Source organism: Pelobates fuscus, chromosome 7 (genome assembly GCF_036172605.1).
Source record: "Pelobates fuscus isolate aPelFus1 chromosome 7, aPelFus1.pri, whole genome shotgun sequence".
Classification (NCBI taxonomy): domain Eukaryota; kingdom Metazoa; phylum Chordata; class Amphibia; order Anura; family Pelobatidae; genus Pelobates; species Pelobates fuscus.
The window spans coordinates 55,555,031-55,568,479 of record NC_086323.1 but is presented as its reverse complement, the minus strand read 5'-3'; the positions used below and the strand labels follow the sequence as shown (position 1 = coordinate 55,568,479).

General features: G+C 38.8%; 1 protein-coding gene across 7 annotated transcripts in view; it reads left to right on the top strand.

Moving 5' to 3' along the window:
- The window catches only part of CACNA1E (calcium voltage-gated channel subunit alpha1 E), a 738,678-nt gene that overhangs the window by 644,282 nt on the left and 80,947 nt on the right, over positions 1–13,449 (top strand). For 5 of the 7 annotated variants that reach the window (XM_063428301.1, XM_063428298.1, XM_063428299.1 and 2 more), the window contains 6 exons: positions 518–590; positions 2,237–2,354; positions 4,376–4,443; positions 5,267–5,364; positions 6,440–6,511; positions 7,882–8,463. In XM_063428301.1, the coding sequence (XP_063284371.1) occupies positions 518–590; positions 2,237–2,354; positions 4,376–4,443; positions 5,267–5,364; positions 6,440–6,511; positions 7,882–8,463 (1,011 nt within the window). The remainder of the gene's footprint in view (positions 1–517; positions 591–2,236; positions 2,355–4,375; positions 4,444–5,266; positions 5,365–6,439; positions 6,512–7,881; positions 8,464–13,449) is intronic. The other 2 variants (XM_063428300.1, XM_063428305.1) reach the window with 1 other exon arrangement.

Here is a 13,449-nt window from a genome sequence, read left to right as displayed (position 1 = left end):
GACACTTTACAGAACATTTTAAGCACCAAAAAAACGTAATAATCTAGTTTTGGTGTATAGATCATGCCCCTGCAGTTTTACTGCTCATTTCTTTGTCATTCATGTGTTAAATAACTTTGTTTATGCAACCCTAGCCATGATTCCCCTTAGTGAAACGTACTGCTTCCCTTGCTGTATAGTGTGTTTAATTTTGTTACCCCTACTATGTTAACAGCCTGCTAAAGCCTGCAACAGCCTCCTGCATGTGATTAAAAGTTCAATTAGCAAGGGAGGAGAAATTAACTTCTAAAATAAACACACCGTGCTGTAAGATGAGGTTGCAATTTATCTTTCTCTTCACGGGCTAAACATAAACAAAGTGATTTTACTCTTAAATGGCAGAGAATTGAACAGTGGGACTACAGTGAAATAATCAAAACACAAGATAAAGTTGTTGCCATGCTTAGAGTATACCTTTAAGGACTCTTGCCAAATGCTTGAATTATACAGAACATCCATATTTTTTTTTTTAATCCAGGTTTAACTTTAATGATGGCACCCCTTCTGCAAATTTTGATACGTTCCCAGCCGCTGTCATGACAGTGTTTCAGGTAAGGTATTGATTGAGCTCATACTTGTTAATTGGATTAATAGAAAAGCTAACTATGAACAGAAAGTTGCAGCCTCTGTTTTCTCACCCTGTGTTATAAAAAGTACAGCATTAATGTGATTAGCACACACATATTCCAGTGTGCCATCCTCCCAGACAGTCAGTCTGTGCTAAACTGTTTCAGTTAGAGCTACATGAGGCAGCATTCTTCATTTTTATAGTCTCAGAGCTGAATCCCACATGTGTCTTGGCAGAAAATCTGTTCAGCTGCCCCAAAAATGTAAAACCTTTATTTAGAGGCATTGGCATGGGTTAATACCAGACAGGGCAGGCATGAAAACAATATGTCTACCAATGAGTATACTGTGAGCAGAGCAGGTTTAAAAATTGCTGTCTCTACCATCAAGCTTCACACCCATTTTTTCTCATGGTACCAGTTGCGAAACTACCAGGGACGGAAAGTTTGCTATTGCGACTTGGCCCTGGAGTTCCCCCTGTCATAGATGGGCTCAGTCTGGTCAGCCCCTCCACCTTGCAAAATCGTTATTTTATATATTGTTTTTTTTTTTGCAACATATTAACTTTTAAAGTGTATGAGGGAGTGCTTGGTAAGCACTCCCTTGTGGTCCCAGCACACAATCAATGGGTCAGAGTAGAGTGCTACCACAGGTTGCCATGGCAATGCTCTGACTCATTAAATCAGCACTGCCCAGAAGGAGCGTGTACTATGGTTTTTACCACAGACCACACACTCCTCCAATAGACCACTATGGTCATGCCAGCTTCTGCCAGGGATTCCTACCTGCAGAAAGTGTGTGCATGTGTGTGTACGGGAAGGGGTGGGGGGTTGTGTTAATAAAAAAACAGTCACTACCCACAAAAAATCACAATCAGCCAACCACCACATAATCTAACACAGCCCATCCCACACACAAAGCAATGGGGTGCATGAATAAGGGAGGTGGTCCCTACATCGATTTTTGCATGCGATTTCTAGTTATGCCCGTGCATGGTGACCTTTGAAAAAGAGCTCTAGGCAGGCATTCATGATAAAAACGTTTATATAATTTTTCAGCAGTTAATGCCATAATGGCCAACCTTTGGCTCTTTGTATGGACTTAATTTCCCATGGCTTGAGTCTCAGACAGGCATCCTGCCAGCTGAGCATCATGGGAAGTGTAGTCCACTACAGTAAGTTTAGCTAATGATTCTGCTATTTAAGCTGACAATACAAATTATGTTCTACTTATTTCTAAACAGTCTATATACCCAGAATAGTGTAGAGACATAAGAGACTACATGAAATCATATATAGTTGTACATTATATGGTTGCCACATTTCCTTGTAGCTTAGTGAATATGTTACTGTCTGGAAAATATAGAACAATTTCTATAGACATATAGAATGTACTTTTAGCACAGATACCTTGTTGTCATGACTTTGACATTAGAGCCTCTGTATAAAATCAGATCTGTGGTAGACATTTTACTTAGTTATGGTGAGCTATTTCTGCGTTAAGAAGCCAATGTGTCAACTTATCGGAGTTAATGAAGAAAAGCCTGTGTTTTGGTTTGTTATTTGTAACAGCACTTGCTGTTTAGTAAATAAATTGTAATTTGACAAGTAATTTGACAATTACTTCTCAGATCCTTACAGGAGAGGACTGGAACGAAGTTATGTACAATGGAATTCGTTCCCAGGGCGGCGTCCGGTCCGGGATGTGGTCTTCCATTTATTTCATCGTTCTTACACTCTTTGGGAACTGTATCTTTTTATTTAACGTTACATCACCAGAAAATACAGTAGTTTCTATTCCATTTAGCTTCATGTGAAACTATCTCACTTAGCAACCAAAATATCTCGGATCTATGTTCATGAAAGCTTAATAATCCATCTTTATTTCAGCGAAAAGTATTTTAAAAGACCTGCTAGTCCTGCGTTCTAGCTCCCCTTGTGGCCAAATGTGGATTTGCAATTCATCAAAAAAACATAAACAAGGTTATTTACTAAAGTGAGAATTCAAAGTAAATTCATAGTGAATTTCAAATTTAAGGTCAAAATAGCCGGACTGGAAAAAATCTCTACAATATCTATCATTTCAGTTCAGCTGTTCTGGCCTTACAATCTTTTTGAATGATCATTTTATTAAATGACCTTGTAAAATCTGGCATGTTGATCTCATAGATCTAAGAGTTCAGAGAAGTTAAAGTGGCATTTGGTTTCCTGTCAGACTTAGTCTGCTCCTGTTTCTAAAGATGTAATGATTGTGCTGCGGCACGGCACCACTAGGATTGGTGTTACCCAGTGGCTTATAGTATAATTCCTCCCATGGAGCGCCCTCCGTACCAGACAATATGAGATTCATGTTGGTTCAGCAGAGAGCTCTTCTGGTCTGCATCTGGTGGCCTTGCATACTCTTGTTGCTAATTCTGGTTCTCAGATAGTGTCAAAGTATTGCCACGGGTTACCACAGCAATGCACAGATTCTATCAGGGATTGGGTAGAAGCTTGCAAGATGTATATACTAAGTCTGCACCCTGTGAAGAGTGTTGAAGCGACACGGTACCCTCTGCATGGGCCAGGTGGTCACAAATTCTGCCTTAAGGAAGCACCCTGTTGGTGTCACCCCCCACTGTACATACCCCTGCACCTCCCTAGTGATGCCAGTGGTTTGTATATGTGGAAGAATTTCAGTTTACAGGGTAGCTCACATGTTAGCTGTTTGGAATACACTTTGCGTTTACCGAAAACATGGCTCCACTGCTGAGCAAGCAAAAAAAGATCTCATTACACTACAGAGTTTATTCAGTGATCCATAAATGGATATTCAACTCTGCTATTTACTACTTGTGCATTCTGGCCTAAACATTGCAAATTAATTGCCAGTCTACCACAATTCACTGTTTCATAAATAATTGAGTCCCTTCCGAGGTCACCTGCCTGGAGTAATTGTTATTGCAATCTACAGGTGACTCTATCCAGGAATCTAGAATAGGAATCCAGAGTTTGTTGGACGTTGTATTGCAGAACTTCAAGGCAATACTGCTTTAGATAATAATGTATTCTGAAATGACTTAGTGTAAATAAAATACTCAATTTGTCTAATTCAGGATTTGAGTTACTTGTACATCACTAAGTCGTAAAGTCACTAGAATGGCTCCAGAATATCCAGGAATTTACTCCTTATAACAATATTTTGGAAGGAATGCTAGAGAAGCCAAGATACAATGACTTATTACTCTAATATAACAATACTAGCAATGTTCCCAATCAATTAGCATTAGTAGATTGATAAATCCATCAAATCCTGCTCATTGTGTCACACATTGCAAGGGGATCCATTCTGTTAATGAAACCGTTGATTTATACTAGCAGCAAGGAAGGACTACAGACAGGTAAGATCATGCAGCTTTGCACACTCAGTGAATTTACTGAGGGTTGTAAACTGCTCATGGCACCCTGTGTTAAAAGTGAGAATGGCACTCTACCAACCCCAGTTTTCCCTCCTTTTTATTGCGTATTCGAAGTACAGTATCTTAATTCTGAGTTTCTCCTACTCCTTCAGCTTAGTGACAAATGCACCTTGTGTAAGCAGTGCCAGAATGACTGTAGAAGCTGCACAGCACAAATAATGACCAAGATTAGGACATTAGCGCCCAATAGTCCATATCCAGTGGAGGCACCATGTATCTCTTTTGTATGTTCTATACACCTCTCTATATCTCTTTTTTGATATGCTGCTTTGCCTGTAAACAATAAACCAAGTTTATCCTTAATTGTATCAGACACACTCCTAAATGTATTTCTTGCCATTGCTGTGGATAATCTGGCCAATGCCCAAGAGTTGACCAAGGTAAGTCAACAGTATAACCTTTTATAAATAATTTTATACTCCTGATCTCTCATTTAATATAAAAAAAAACAACTGCGTTCCACATAGTAAACTATTTTCTTTTGTAGGGAAGAAATAAATCTTCTAGTGCAATGATGTATTCTTTCACAGTAACTAGAACTTGCTTTTGGCAAATTAAAAATATGATGTGTTATTAAGAACTGGCTGTCAGTTTGTATGCTGAGTACCGCTACAGAATTCTGAGCATGTTCCAAGTTCCACGTATCTAGTTAAGACCAGAAATTAGACTTTGTGTTGTGCTAGGTCTATGGTTGCATGACGAGTATGAAATATTTAAAAGATAAGGAAATTGTTATAAAACTTCCTCGGCTGTTCCTCTGTAGCTTACGGATTAAAAGGTTAATATCAGCAAGGAAATTTAAAAAAAGAAACAACTAAACAAAATCACTGTATACACTATTGCCGAAGTAGGCAACCTTCGGCGCTCCAGATGTTGTGGACTACATCTCCCATAATGCTCTAATAGCGGAGTGCCAAAAAGCCGCCTACCTTTGCATTATTGTGATCACCTAGATTTTAAAGCAAAAAGGAAAAAACAGAAAATGTGAAAATGGACATCACCTGGTCTGCCACAATGATTTTTGTAATTTATTCCAGTGTTTCCTCTGTAAGAACTGTCAGAGCACAATGTACATGTTTGATTATTGCTGATATAATGTCCTTAAGGAATCAACACATGTGTGTATTCATTGTATCATTAGTCCTGAAAACAGCTGGTGTCTTTTTCCCTTTTTTCCCATTTTCCTCCAATCATTCTGTATAGGATGAGCAGGAGGAAGAAGAGGCATTCAATCAGAAGCATGCGCTTCAAAAAGCTAAGGAGGTCAGCCCTATGTCTGCACCCAATGCATCAGCATTAGAGTGAGTCTTTTTCTTTATGGTGCCATATTACAATTTCTAGAGACGTATATATCTTTACATGTGAAAGTAACAAGACTCATTCTAGCAATCTAGCGTTATATAACTGGTATAACAGGAGGATAGCTTTGCCCTGCTCCTACATAAATCAACGAATATGATGTAATTAGCATACAGTCTTTCCAGTGTTCTTTATTATATGTCTGGATTACATCAACACACCCCAAGCCATACATGCACCTCATGAACCTGGCCATTTAAAGGGACCATTCCAATTCTATGTGGGTCAGCAAAGCAAATTGTGATTTAATTTACTTATTAGGCTTTTTAAGATCTGTAGCAAGTGAATGCTTTCTGTATACTCTGCACTGACTGGGTTCAACACTAAGGACCGGTGACACTTGTCAGACAGACATTTGTCTTGGACAAGAGAAGCACACTGAAAATATTGGATAGGAATAAAAATCTAGTGTTGATTCATTATTGTATCAAAATATATTGCCTTTAAAAACTCTATCCAACACTCACTCCACACTCCTCTGGGTGGAGAGCAGCAGACTTATCAATCACTCTTAAATAGCACATAGTTTGATTTTAAACACCAATTTATAAGTCTCCTTTACCAGTAAAATATTGCCTGCCACTTAAAGTGCGCACTAACTGAACGTCTAAATTGAGGACTCTGTATCAATGCAATATTCCACACCGTTTCATTTTGCCTCTCTTGCATCTACTTGACCTTTTCAAAGTGATATGTTGAACTTTTGTTAAAGTCTGATTGTTGCATAAATGCCTCCGTGCTAAATGTTATTTGAAGACTGTCACAATAGATTAGACTAATCATGGCCTTGAACGGGTTAAGAAACAAATTTAGTTGTATCTCAATGCATTTAAAAACTACTGTCTTGAAAATGGCATTATAATATTACTGGGAGTGACATATATGAAAAGCACATGGAGCGTCAAAAAAAGCAAAAGGTTATTTGTCGAAAGTGGGTTTGGATTGAACAAATGTGGGTGATGCTCTATAATCTGTGAGTGGTGTTATCACTAAGCCACAACCATTTGTCTCCTGCAGCGTTCCTAAAAAGTGGCGCTCTAGCCTGCCTTATGGGAAATCCGGTCCTGCTTTAAGTCCTGGTTTTTTTGGGTATAGTTTTTCTTTAAGTGTTCATGTCAGTGGCTGGTAATACTCACTAGGTTGTCATTTGTCAGGAGTCTGGCTCTAAATATACACGTATCACTCTGTGCATTGTTTTTTATATAGCCATCTGTTAACACATTGCTGTGAACTGTGAGATATGTTGGTGAATGTTTACATTACATTTAGAAATAATTGTTATAGAATTACTAAGGTAGTCTTTGTGTTGAGTTAGACGTTCTAAGCTCATTTGTGCAAGCCCAGGTACATTGCAAACATTGGTGAGTCATATAATCACACAGAAGGGTATTTGTAATTGCAAGTTTGGTATTCTTTAAAAATCACTTAACAAAATGAAATACTTTTTCCCTTTAATTACCACTAAATTAATGATAGGAAACATTTTCTGCAGTAACAGAGGCCTCCTGAAAACACATAATGATATAAAAAATCCCTTTGAGAAGTTAACTCAGCATTGTTTAAGAATAATCAGTGACTCAGTATGAAATATAATTTAAGCGTTGATAAACCAGACGCCTCCTTAAGAACATTTTGCATAAACCTGCAAGAACTCACAATTCATGTTAATATTTTACCTAAATCTTGTTTTCTGTTTAAAAATTTTTTGTACAAAATAAATATATATATATATATATGATAGTTAATGCAATGTTAAACATAAATACACACACAGGCAAGCCGTAAGACTTGTTTTTACCACAGAAATATCACTTTAACAGTGCTCTCACTATTGTAAGGGATTCTGGGTTGGCAAATGAGCTCAACAAAGAACCACATTTTTGCCTCATAATTTCACTTTATACATAGATTCCTTGGAGTATGTATTTGGTATATACATGCATACATACAATGTTGATTTTATGTCAAGGAGCGAGAATTGAGTTCTGACTTTTGTTGGACTATCTGATACAGATGTCGCCAAGAATTAGTCACAGGACAAATATGAGACATTATTTTCCAATACTGCCATTTTGGATCTCTTACGTGGATAGAGCTCAGTTTATTATTGCCATTCTGTGTTTTTCTTTTTCTTATAGAGCATTTCTAATTTTTTTTAAATACTATACTGATATAAAAGCAACAATGTATTTAGAACAAAAAAGGGACTTACAAAACTCTATTGACATAAACTCAAACCCATCATAGGGATGAGCCTGAATTTAGCAAGCTCCTAATAAATCTCAATAGACCCCCACAAAGAAAGAATTATAGAAAAGCATAAACCATAGATAAATGAAAACAAGTAGGAATTTACAAACTTTCATACATACTCACTGCTACATGTTTGGTGTTTCTTGCATTTAGACTTTGGAGGATTACATTGAGCTGATTATTAAAGCAATATGTCTTCAATGTAGGAAGGAACGAAGAAAAAGGCACACTATGTCAATATGGGAGCAACGCACGAGCCAACTAAGGAGACACATGCAAATGTCCAGCCAAGAGGCTATTCAAAGTGAAGAACTGACAGCTCTAAATCCCCATTCCAGCATCTACCGCAAGAATAAGGAGACTGATGAGACCACAACTGAGAAGGGTGAAGCCAACCCAGACGAAAAACTGGGAATAAGTCCTGTGGATGGTCAAAAAGAAGGAGAAGAAAGTCCCTCTCACAAAAATCTCAGGGAAAACTGGCGTCAGAAATCTAAACATGGTAATGCTGAAAATAGTGAGCCAAATGGAACAACGCCAGAAGATGGCATGCGCCGAAGACATAGTCAGCGCAGAAGTCGCCATCGAAAAGCCAGGATGGAAGGTCGAGAGGTGTCTAGCGTTCCAAATAGTACCACAGTCAGTCGTGAAGGGGGGCTTGACAAAGTCACATTTGAGGATGGAAAAACATCTGGAGAGGAAAAGAGCAATGGATCAGCCAAGGAGATGCAGGTGACAGAGAAAGAACAATTTAAGAGATGTACCTCCTCAAGATATTGTGAGGAAAGGTGAGGATGCATTCCTTTCTGAATGATTACAATACATTTTAACTTTATATTGAGTCACGTTCTATAAATCTATAAAATTATGGGTTGATTAAACTCTCAATACTAGAGGTAAAATTATAAATTTTAGAGCTTAAAGCTAAAATGATTAAAATTATACATGTTTATATACACCTTGTGTGAGAATACCGTGAATGTATTTCTTAAGCTAGCTAAAGAAAAAGATTAGAACCAACCAAGTCTTACGGATAAGCATATCTTGGCATAATATATGATAAAATCCCCATATTTTGTGGTTGATGTTAGTATTTTAGAGACGTACTGCCAGATTTTTAACCTCTGATGTTTAAGTATCTCTCAAAAAGTATTCAGAACACACCAATTCTGTAATTTCACTGAATTACAAATATAAACCTTGATATTTGTTTCTGTATGATATTTTAACACTTTGAAACTCAACATGATTTATTTTACAGTGACTTCAGTTATATAATTTTCTTAGGGGAAAAAAACCCTCAAATTTGCCTGTTGCATGCATTTTTAAACTCCACACATGATTATTTGATAGAGCCTCGTTATTTACTCTGCAATAACCGTTTCAAATCTTCGCACTATGTGTGTATGTGTGCATTTATGTATATTTCCAAACTATCAAGCCCCAATATTGCTGTAAGAAAGTCTGTGCTCCATCAGCTGATCGTCTGCAATAAGCAAAGCCTGATTTCCAAACTATCAAGCCCCAATACTGCTGTAAGAAAGTCAGTGCTCCATCAGCTGATGGTCTGCAATAAGCAAAGGTAGCCTTCTGGAATACCACACTAAGACTCTATCCTGCACAGCATCATGTATATTTAATTTAACCACCCTGTACATTTATTTTATTTTATATATCCTGTGTGCATTGTATATTTTTCTGTCATGCTAAAGTGTAGTTTTACTAGTCCTGTATGTAATTGTATGTAATTGTTTTATTCACCTATATGCATTCCTCTATTTCCCCTCTGGTTTTTGACTGACCTCTAACACCTCCCTTCTTTTTGATATGTTTGTTTTTATTTGAATAACCATCCCTTCATCTCTGTGCCTAGATACATATCCGCCTCCCTTAGCTTTATTGCAAGCCTATCTGATCCTCACATATCTTTATTCAACAGCCTGATTTCCAAACTATCAAGCCTCAATACTGCTGTAAAAAAAGTCTGATACCCCACTAATCTCCAAACTCTTCTTTTACCTAGCTCAAACCTCACCTGTCCTAGCTCTGCAACCTCCTTCTACAATTCCACCCTCTCCTCTCAACTAGACATCATGGCACTTCCTACATCTAAATGCAGCAAGCACCCTCATAAACAACCTTGGCACACCAAGATGACTCAATAACTCCAAAAATGCTCCAGAACGGCTGAACGCATCACTATAAATTTATGCTGTGCTCATGCAGCTTGGCTCTTTCCTCTGCAAAAGTAAATTACTTCAATACCCTCATAACCACACTCTCCTGCGAAACCAAACGACTATTTCACACATTTAACTCTCTACTTCGCCCTATTGTTTTTCCTCCACCTACTAACTTAACCGCCTCAGACTTTGCAACTCACTTCATTGACAAGATCTCTACAATCAGGGAAGAGAACTCTCATTTTTCTTTTTCCCCTTACAATACTTCCCCTAATCTCAGTCCCTCTGCTATTCTATGTTCATTCTCACCCACTACAGCGAAAGAGGTTTCTGCATTGCTCCAGTCCTCCCACCCCACCACCTGCTCCCTTGATCCAATTCCCTCGCATCTCATCCGTACACAGTCTTCTTTTCTTCTCTACCCCACACTAAAATTCTCAATCTCTCTCTCTCCTCTGGCATATTTACATTGCCCTTCAAACATGCAACTATAACCCCAATTCTAAAGAAACCCAACCTTGACCCTGACTTCCCATCCAACTGCCGTCCTATCTCGCTACTGCCTTTTGCATCCAAGATCCTTGAAAGAGTTGTATATGCGAGATTGACAGACTGCCTCCAGTCCAACTCTCTACTAGACCCGCTTCAGTCTGGTTTCCATGCTAAGCACTCTGTGGAAACGGCACTGACCAAAGTATCCAATGATCTACTCATTGCAAAATCTCATGGTCACTACTCTATCCTAATTCTCCTTGACCTTTCTGTGGCCTTTGACACTAAGGATCATCAACAGCTTCTTCTCATCCTCCACAATATCGGTCTACAAGATATTGCTCTCTCCTGGTGCTCCTCCTGCCTCTCCCAGCGCTCTTTCAGTATTTCTTTCTGTAGCTCTGCTTCTTCTCCCCAACTCCTCTCTGTTGGTGTACCCCAAGGTCCTTGGTCCCAAACTGTTCTCCATCTATGCTGCCTCCCTTGGTAAACTCATTAGCTGTTTTGGCTTCCAATATAATTTCTATGCGAAATACACGCAAATCTATCTGTCCTCTCCTGATCTCTCCCCGTCCCTCTTGACTAGTGTCTCTGACTGCCTCTCTGCTATTTCTAACTGGATGGCTGCTCACTTCCTTAAACTCAACTTGACCAAAACTGAAATTCTGGTCTTTCCTCCCTTAAGTGTTGCTACTCCTGTGTCTGTCTCCCTCCAAGTCAATGGTGCTACCATCAGCTCCCCCACACAGACTCGCTGCCTAGGTGTTCTCTTTGACTCAGACCTCTCCTTCACGCCTCATATTCAGTCTATTGCCAAATCCTGCCGCTTCCATCTCAAAAACATTGCGCGCATCTGACCCTACTTAATGCCAGATGCAACTAAGGTGCTGGTCCATTCCACTGTCCTTTCTCACCTTGACTACTGTAATCCACCTCTCAGTGGTATTATGTAGTCCCAGCTTGCATCGTCACAGTCCATAATGAATGTGGCGGCGAGGCTCATCTTCCTGTCCGCCCGCACCTCCCATGCCTCAACCTTCTGTCAGTCCCTACATTGGCTTCCTGTAAGATATAGGGCTCAATTTAAAACTCTGGTTCTTGCTTTCAAATCTCTACATAATGCTTCTCCCACCTATCTATCCTCCCTAATACACAAGTATGTCCCGTTTAGGCCATTATGCTCTGCTGAAGACTTATGTCTATCTTCTGTCCATACTCCCACCTCTGATGCTCGCCTTCAAGACTTCTCGAGGGCTGCACCGTTCCTGTGGAACTCACTTCCCTCCTCCGTTAGATGCTCACCCAGTCTCCACTCCTTCAAAAAATCATTAAAAATCAACTTATTCCTAAAAGCGTTTCAATTAAACTGTTAACCCCTTAAGGACACAGCTTCAAAAGCTTGTCTTGCACTAAAGGACCCAAGAAATTTTCACATTTTTTGCTGCTTGCGTTCAACTGCAATTTGCATTTTACTATTTTACTGCACCGACACATATTATATACCGTTTTTTAAAGGACAAAAAGGGCTTTAAATTGATGTAACATATACATATATAAATGCTTATTTATTATAAAAAAAAATACAAAAAATGCCCAAAAATGTAAAAATATTGGGTTTTTTTCTTCAGTTTTTGCAATAATAATGTGTGCCTAATTAGTGCAGGTTAAAGAAAGTAATTAAAAATAAATTAATTTAGTTGTTCTGATTTACAGAATATATAATGTGTCTGGGATTTTCATTTTTTTTTGGTAGTTACAGCTCACAAAACACAAGGAGTAAAATAAACTTTTTTTTTTATTTGCAGTTTTAGGGTAGTACAGAGTTACAGTGCATTCACATATTCTTTCTTTTGTACAGTGTTACATAATATTACAAGTAATGTACAAACATTTACAGTGATTTACCGCCATTTGTAATATTCAGTTGTTATTTAAACATTGGTACATTTGAGCCTTCTGTTTTGGAAATCCGTTGTCTGTGCTAATTGCTTTGGTTGGTAATACTCTGCACTCTGCAGTTTTTTGTTTTGTTTTGTTTTGTACAATGGGATAGATCAGGTAAAGAGTTAGAAGGGAGGGGAAGGGACGGGGGGGAGGTTAGTGGTCGTGTCGTCTCGTGGTTTGTCAGTGCGCTTATCTGGTACGTACTATTTGCTTTAGTTACAATTTATGTTGGTTCAGTCAATTGTTGTCGTGTATTCGTGTATTCGTCCCACATTTTCCATGCATCTACCCAAATTTTTTTCGATGGGGTTGTGTTCCTGGCCATGGTTTCATATCTCTTAGATGAGTCTATGGTTTGGACACAAGCAGCTAGTGTCGGACTTTGTGTCGACAACCAGTTCCTGCTGATTGTTTGTAAGGCTGCTATGAGTATATGATATATCAGGTATTTTGTAGTTTTCGTTGTCGTTAGTCGGAGAAGTTGTAGTAAGTACAGTTCGGGTTGTGGAGGGATTATCACTTTTGAGGAATCTGCTATTAATTTTGTGATTTGTTCCCAGAATGGTGTTATTTTGGAGCATGTCCACCATATGTGGTAGACCGTGCCAGGTTGTTCATTGCATCTCCAGCATTTGCCTGATGTTTGGGGGTTGAAGTGTTTTAGTTTAGTCGGGACTAGGTGACAGCGGTAAAGCAGCTTTCTGGATATCTCTACGTGTGTGGTGCACAGTGTTAAGTTTTTATTCGCTGTAAATATGCGGGCCCACTGGGACTCGTCCAGGTGCTTTTGGAAATCCGATTCCCATGCTGATATGAAAGATGGTTGTGTGGTGTGGAGTTTTTGGGTTAGCATGTGGTACAGCTGGGAGATAAGTTTGGTAGGAGGTGTGTTTTGTGTGCATAATTGTTCGATGGGTGTCAATTGTCCTGCTGATGTGGTTAAAGTGCTTGGGGGACTGTTTTTGCGAAACCATGACTGTATTTGCATGTACATGAAGCGCGATGTGTTTGGTATTGCATATTTTGTTTGTATGTGCTCAAAAGGGAGTAATTTATTTTTGTCTAATATCTGATGCAGGGAGGTGATGCCATGGGTAACCCAGTGCCTTGCATTAAATTGTGGTATGAGTATCGCAAGAGCGTTTATTTTCATAT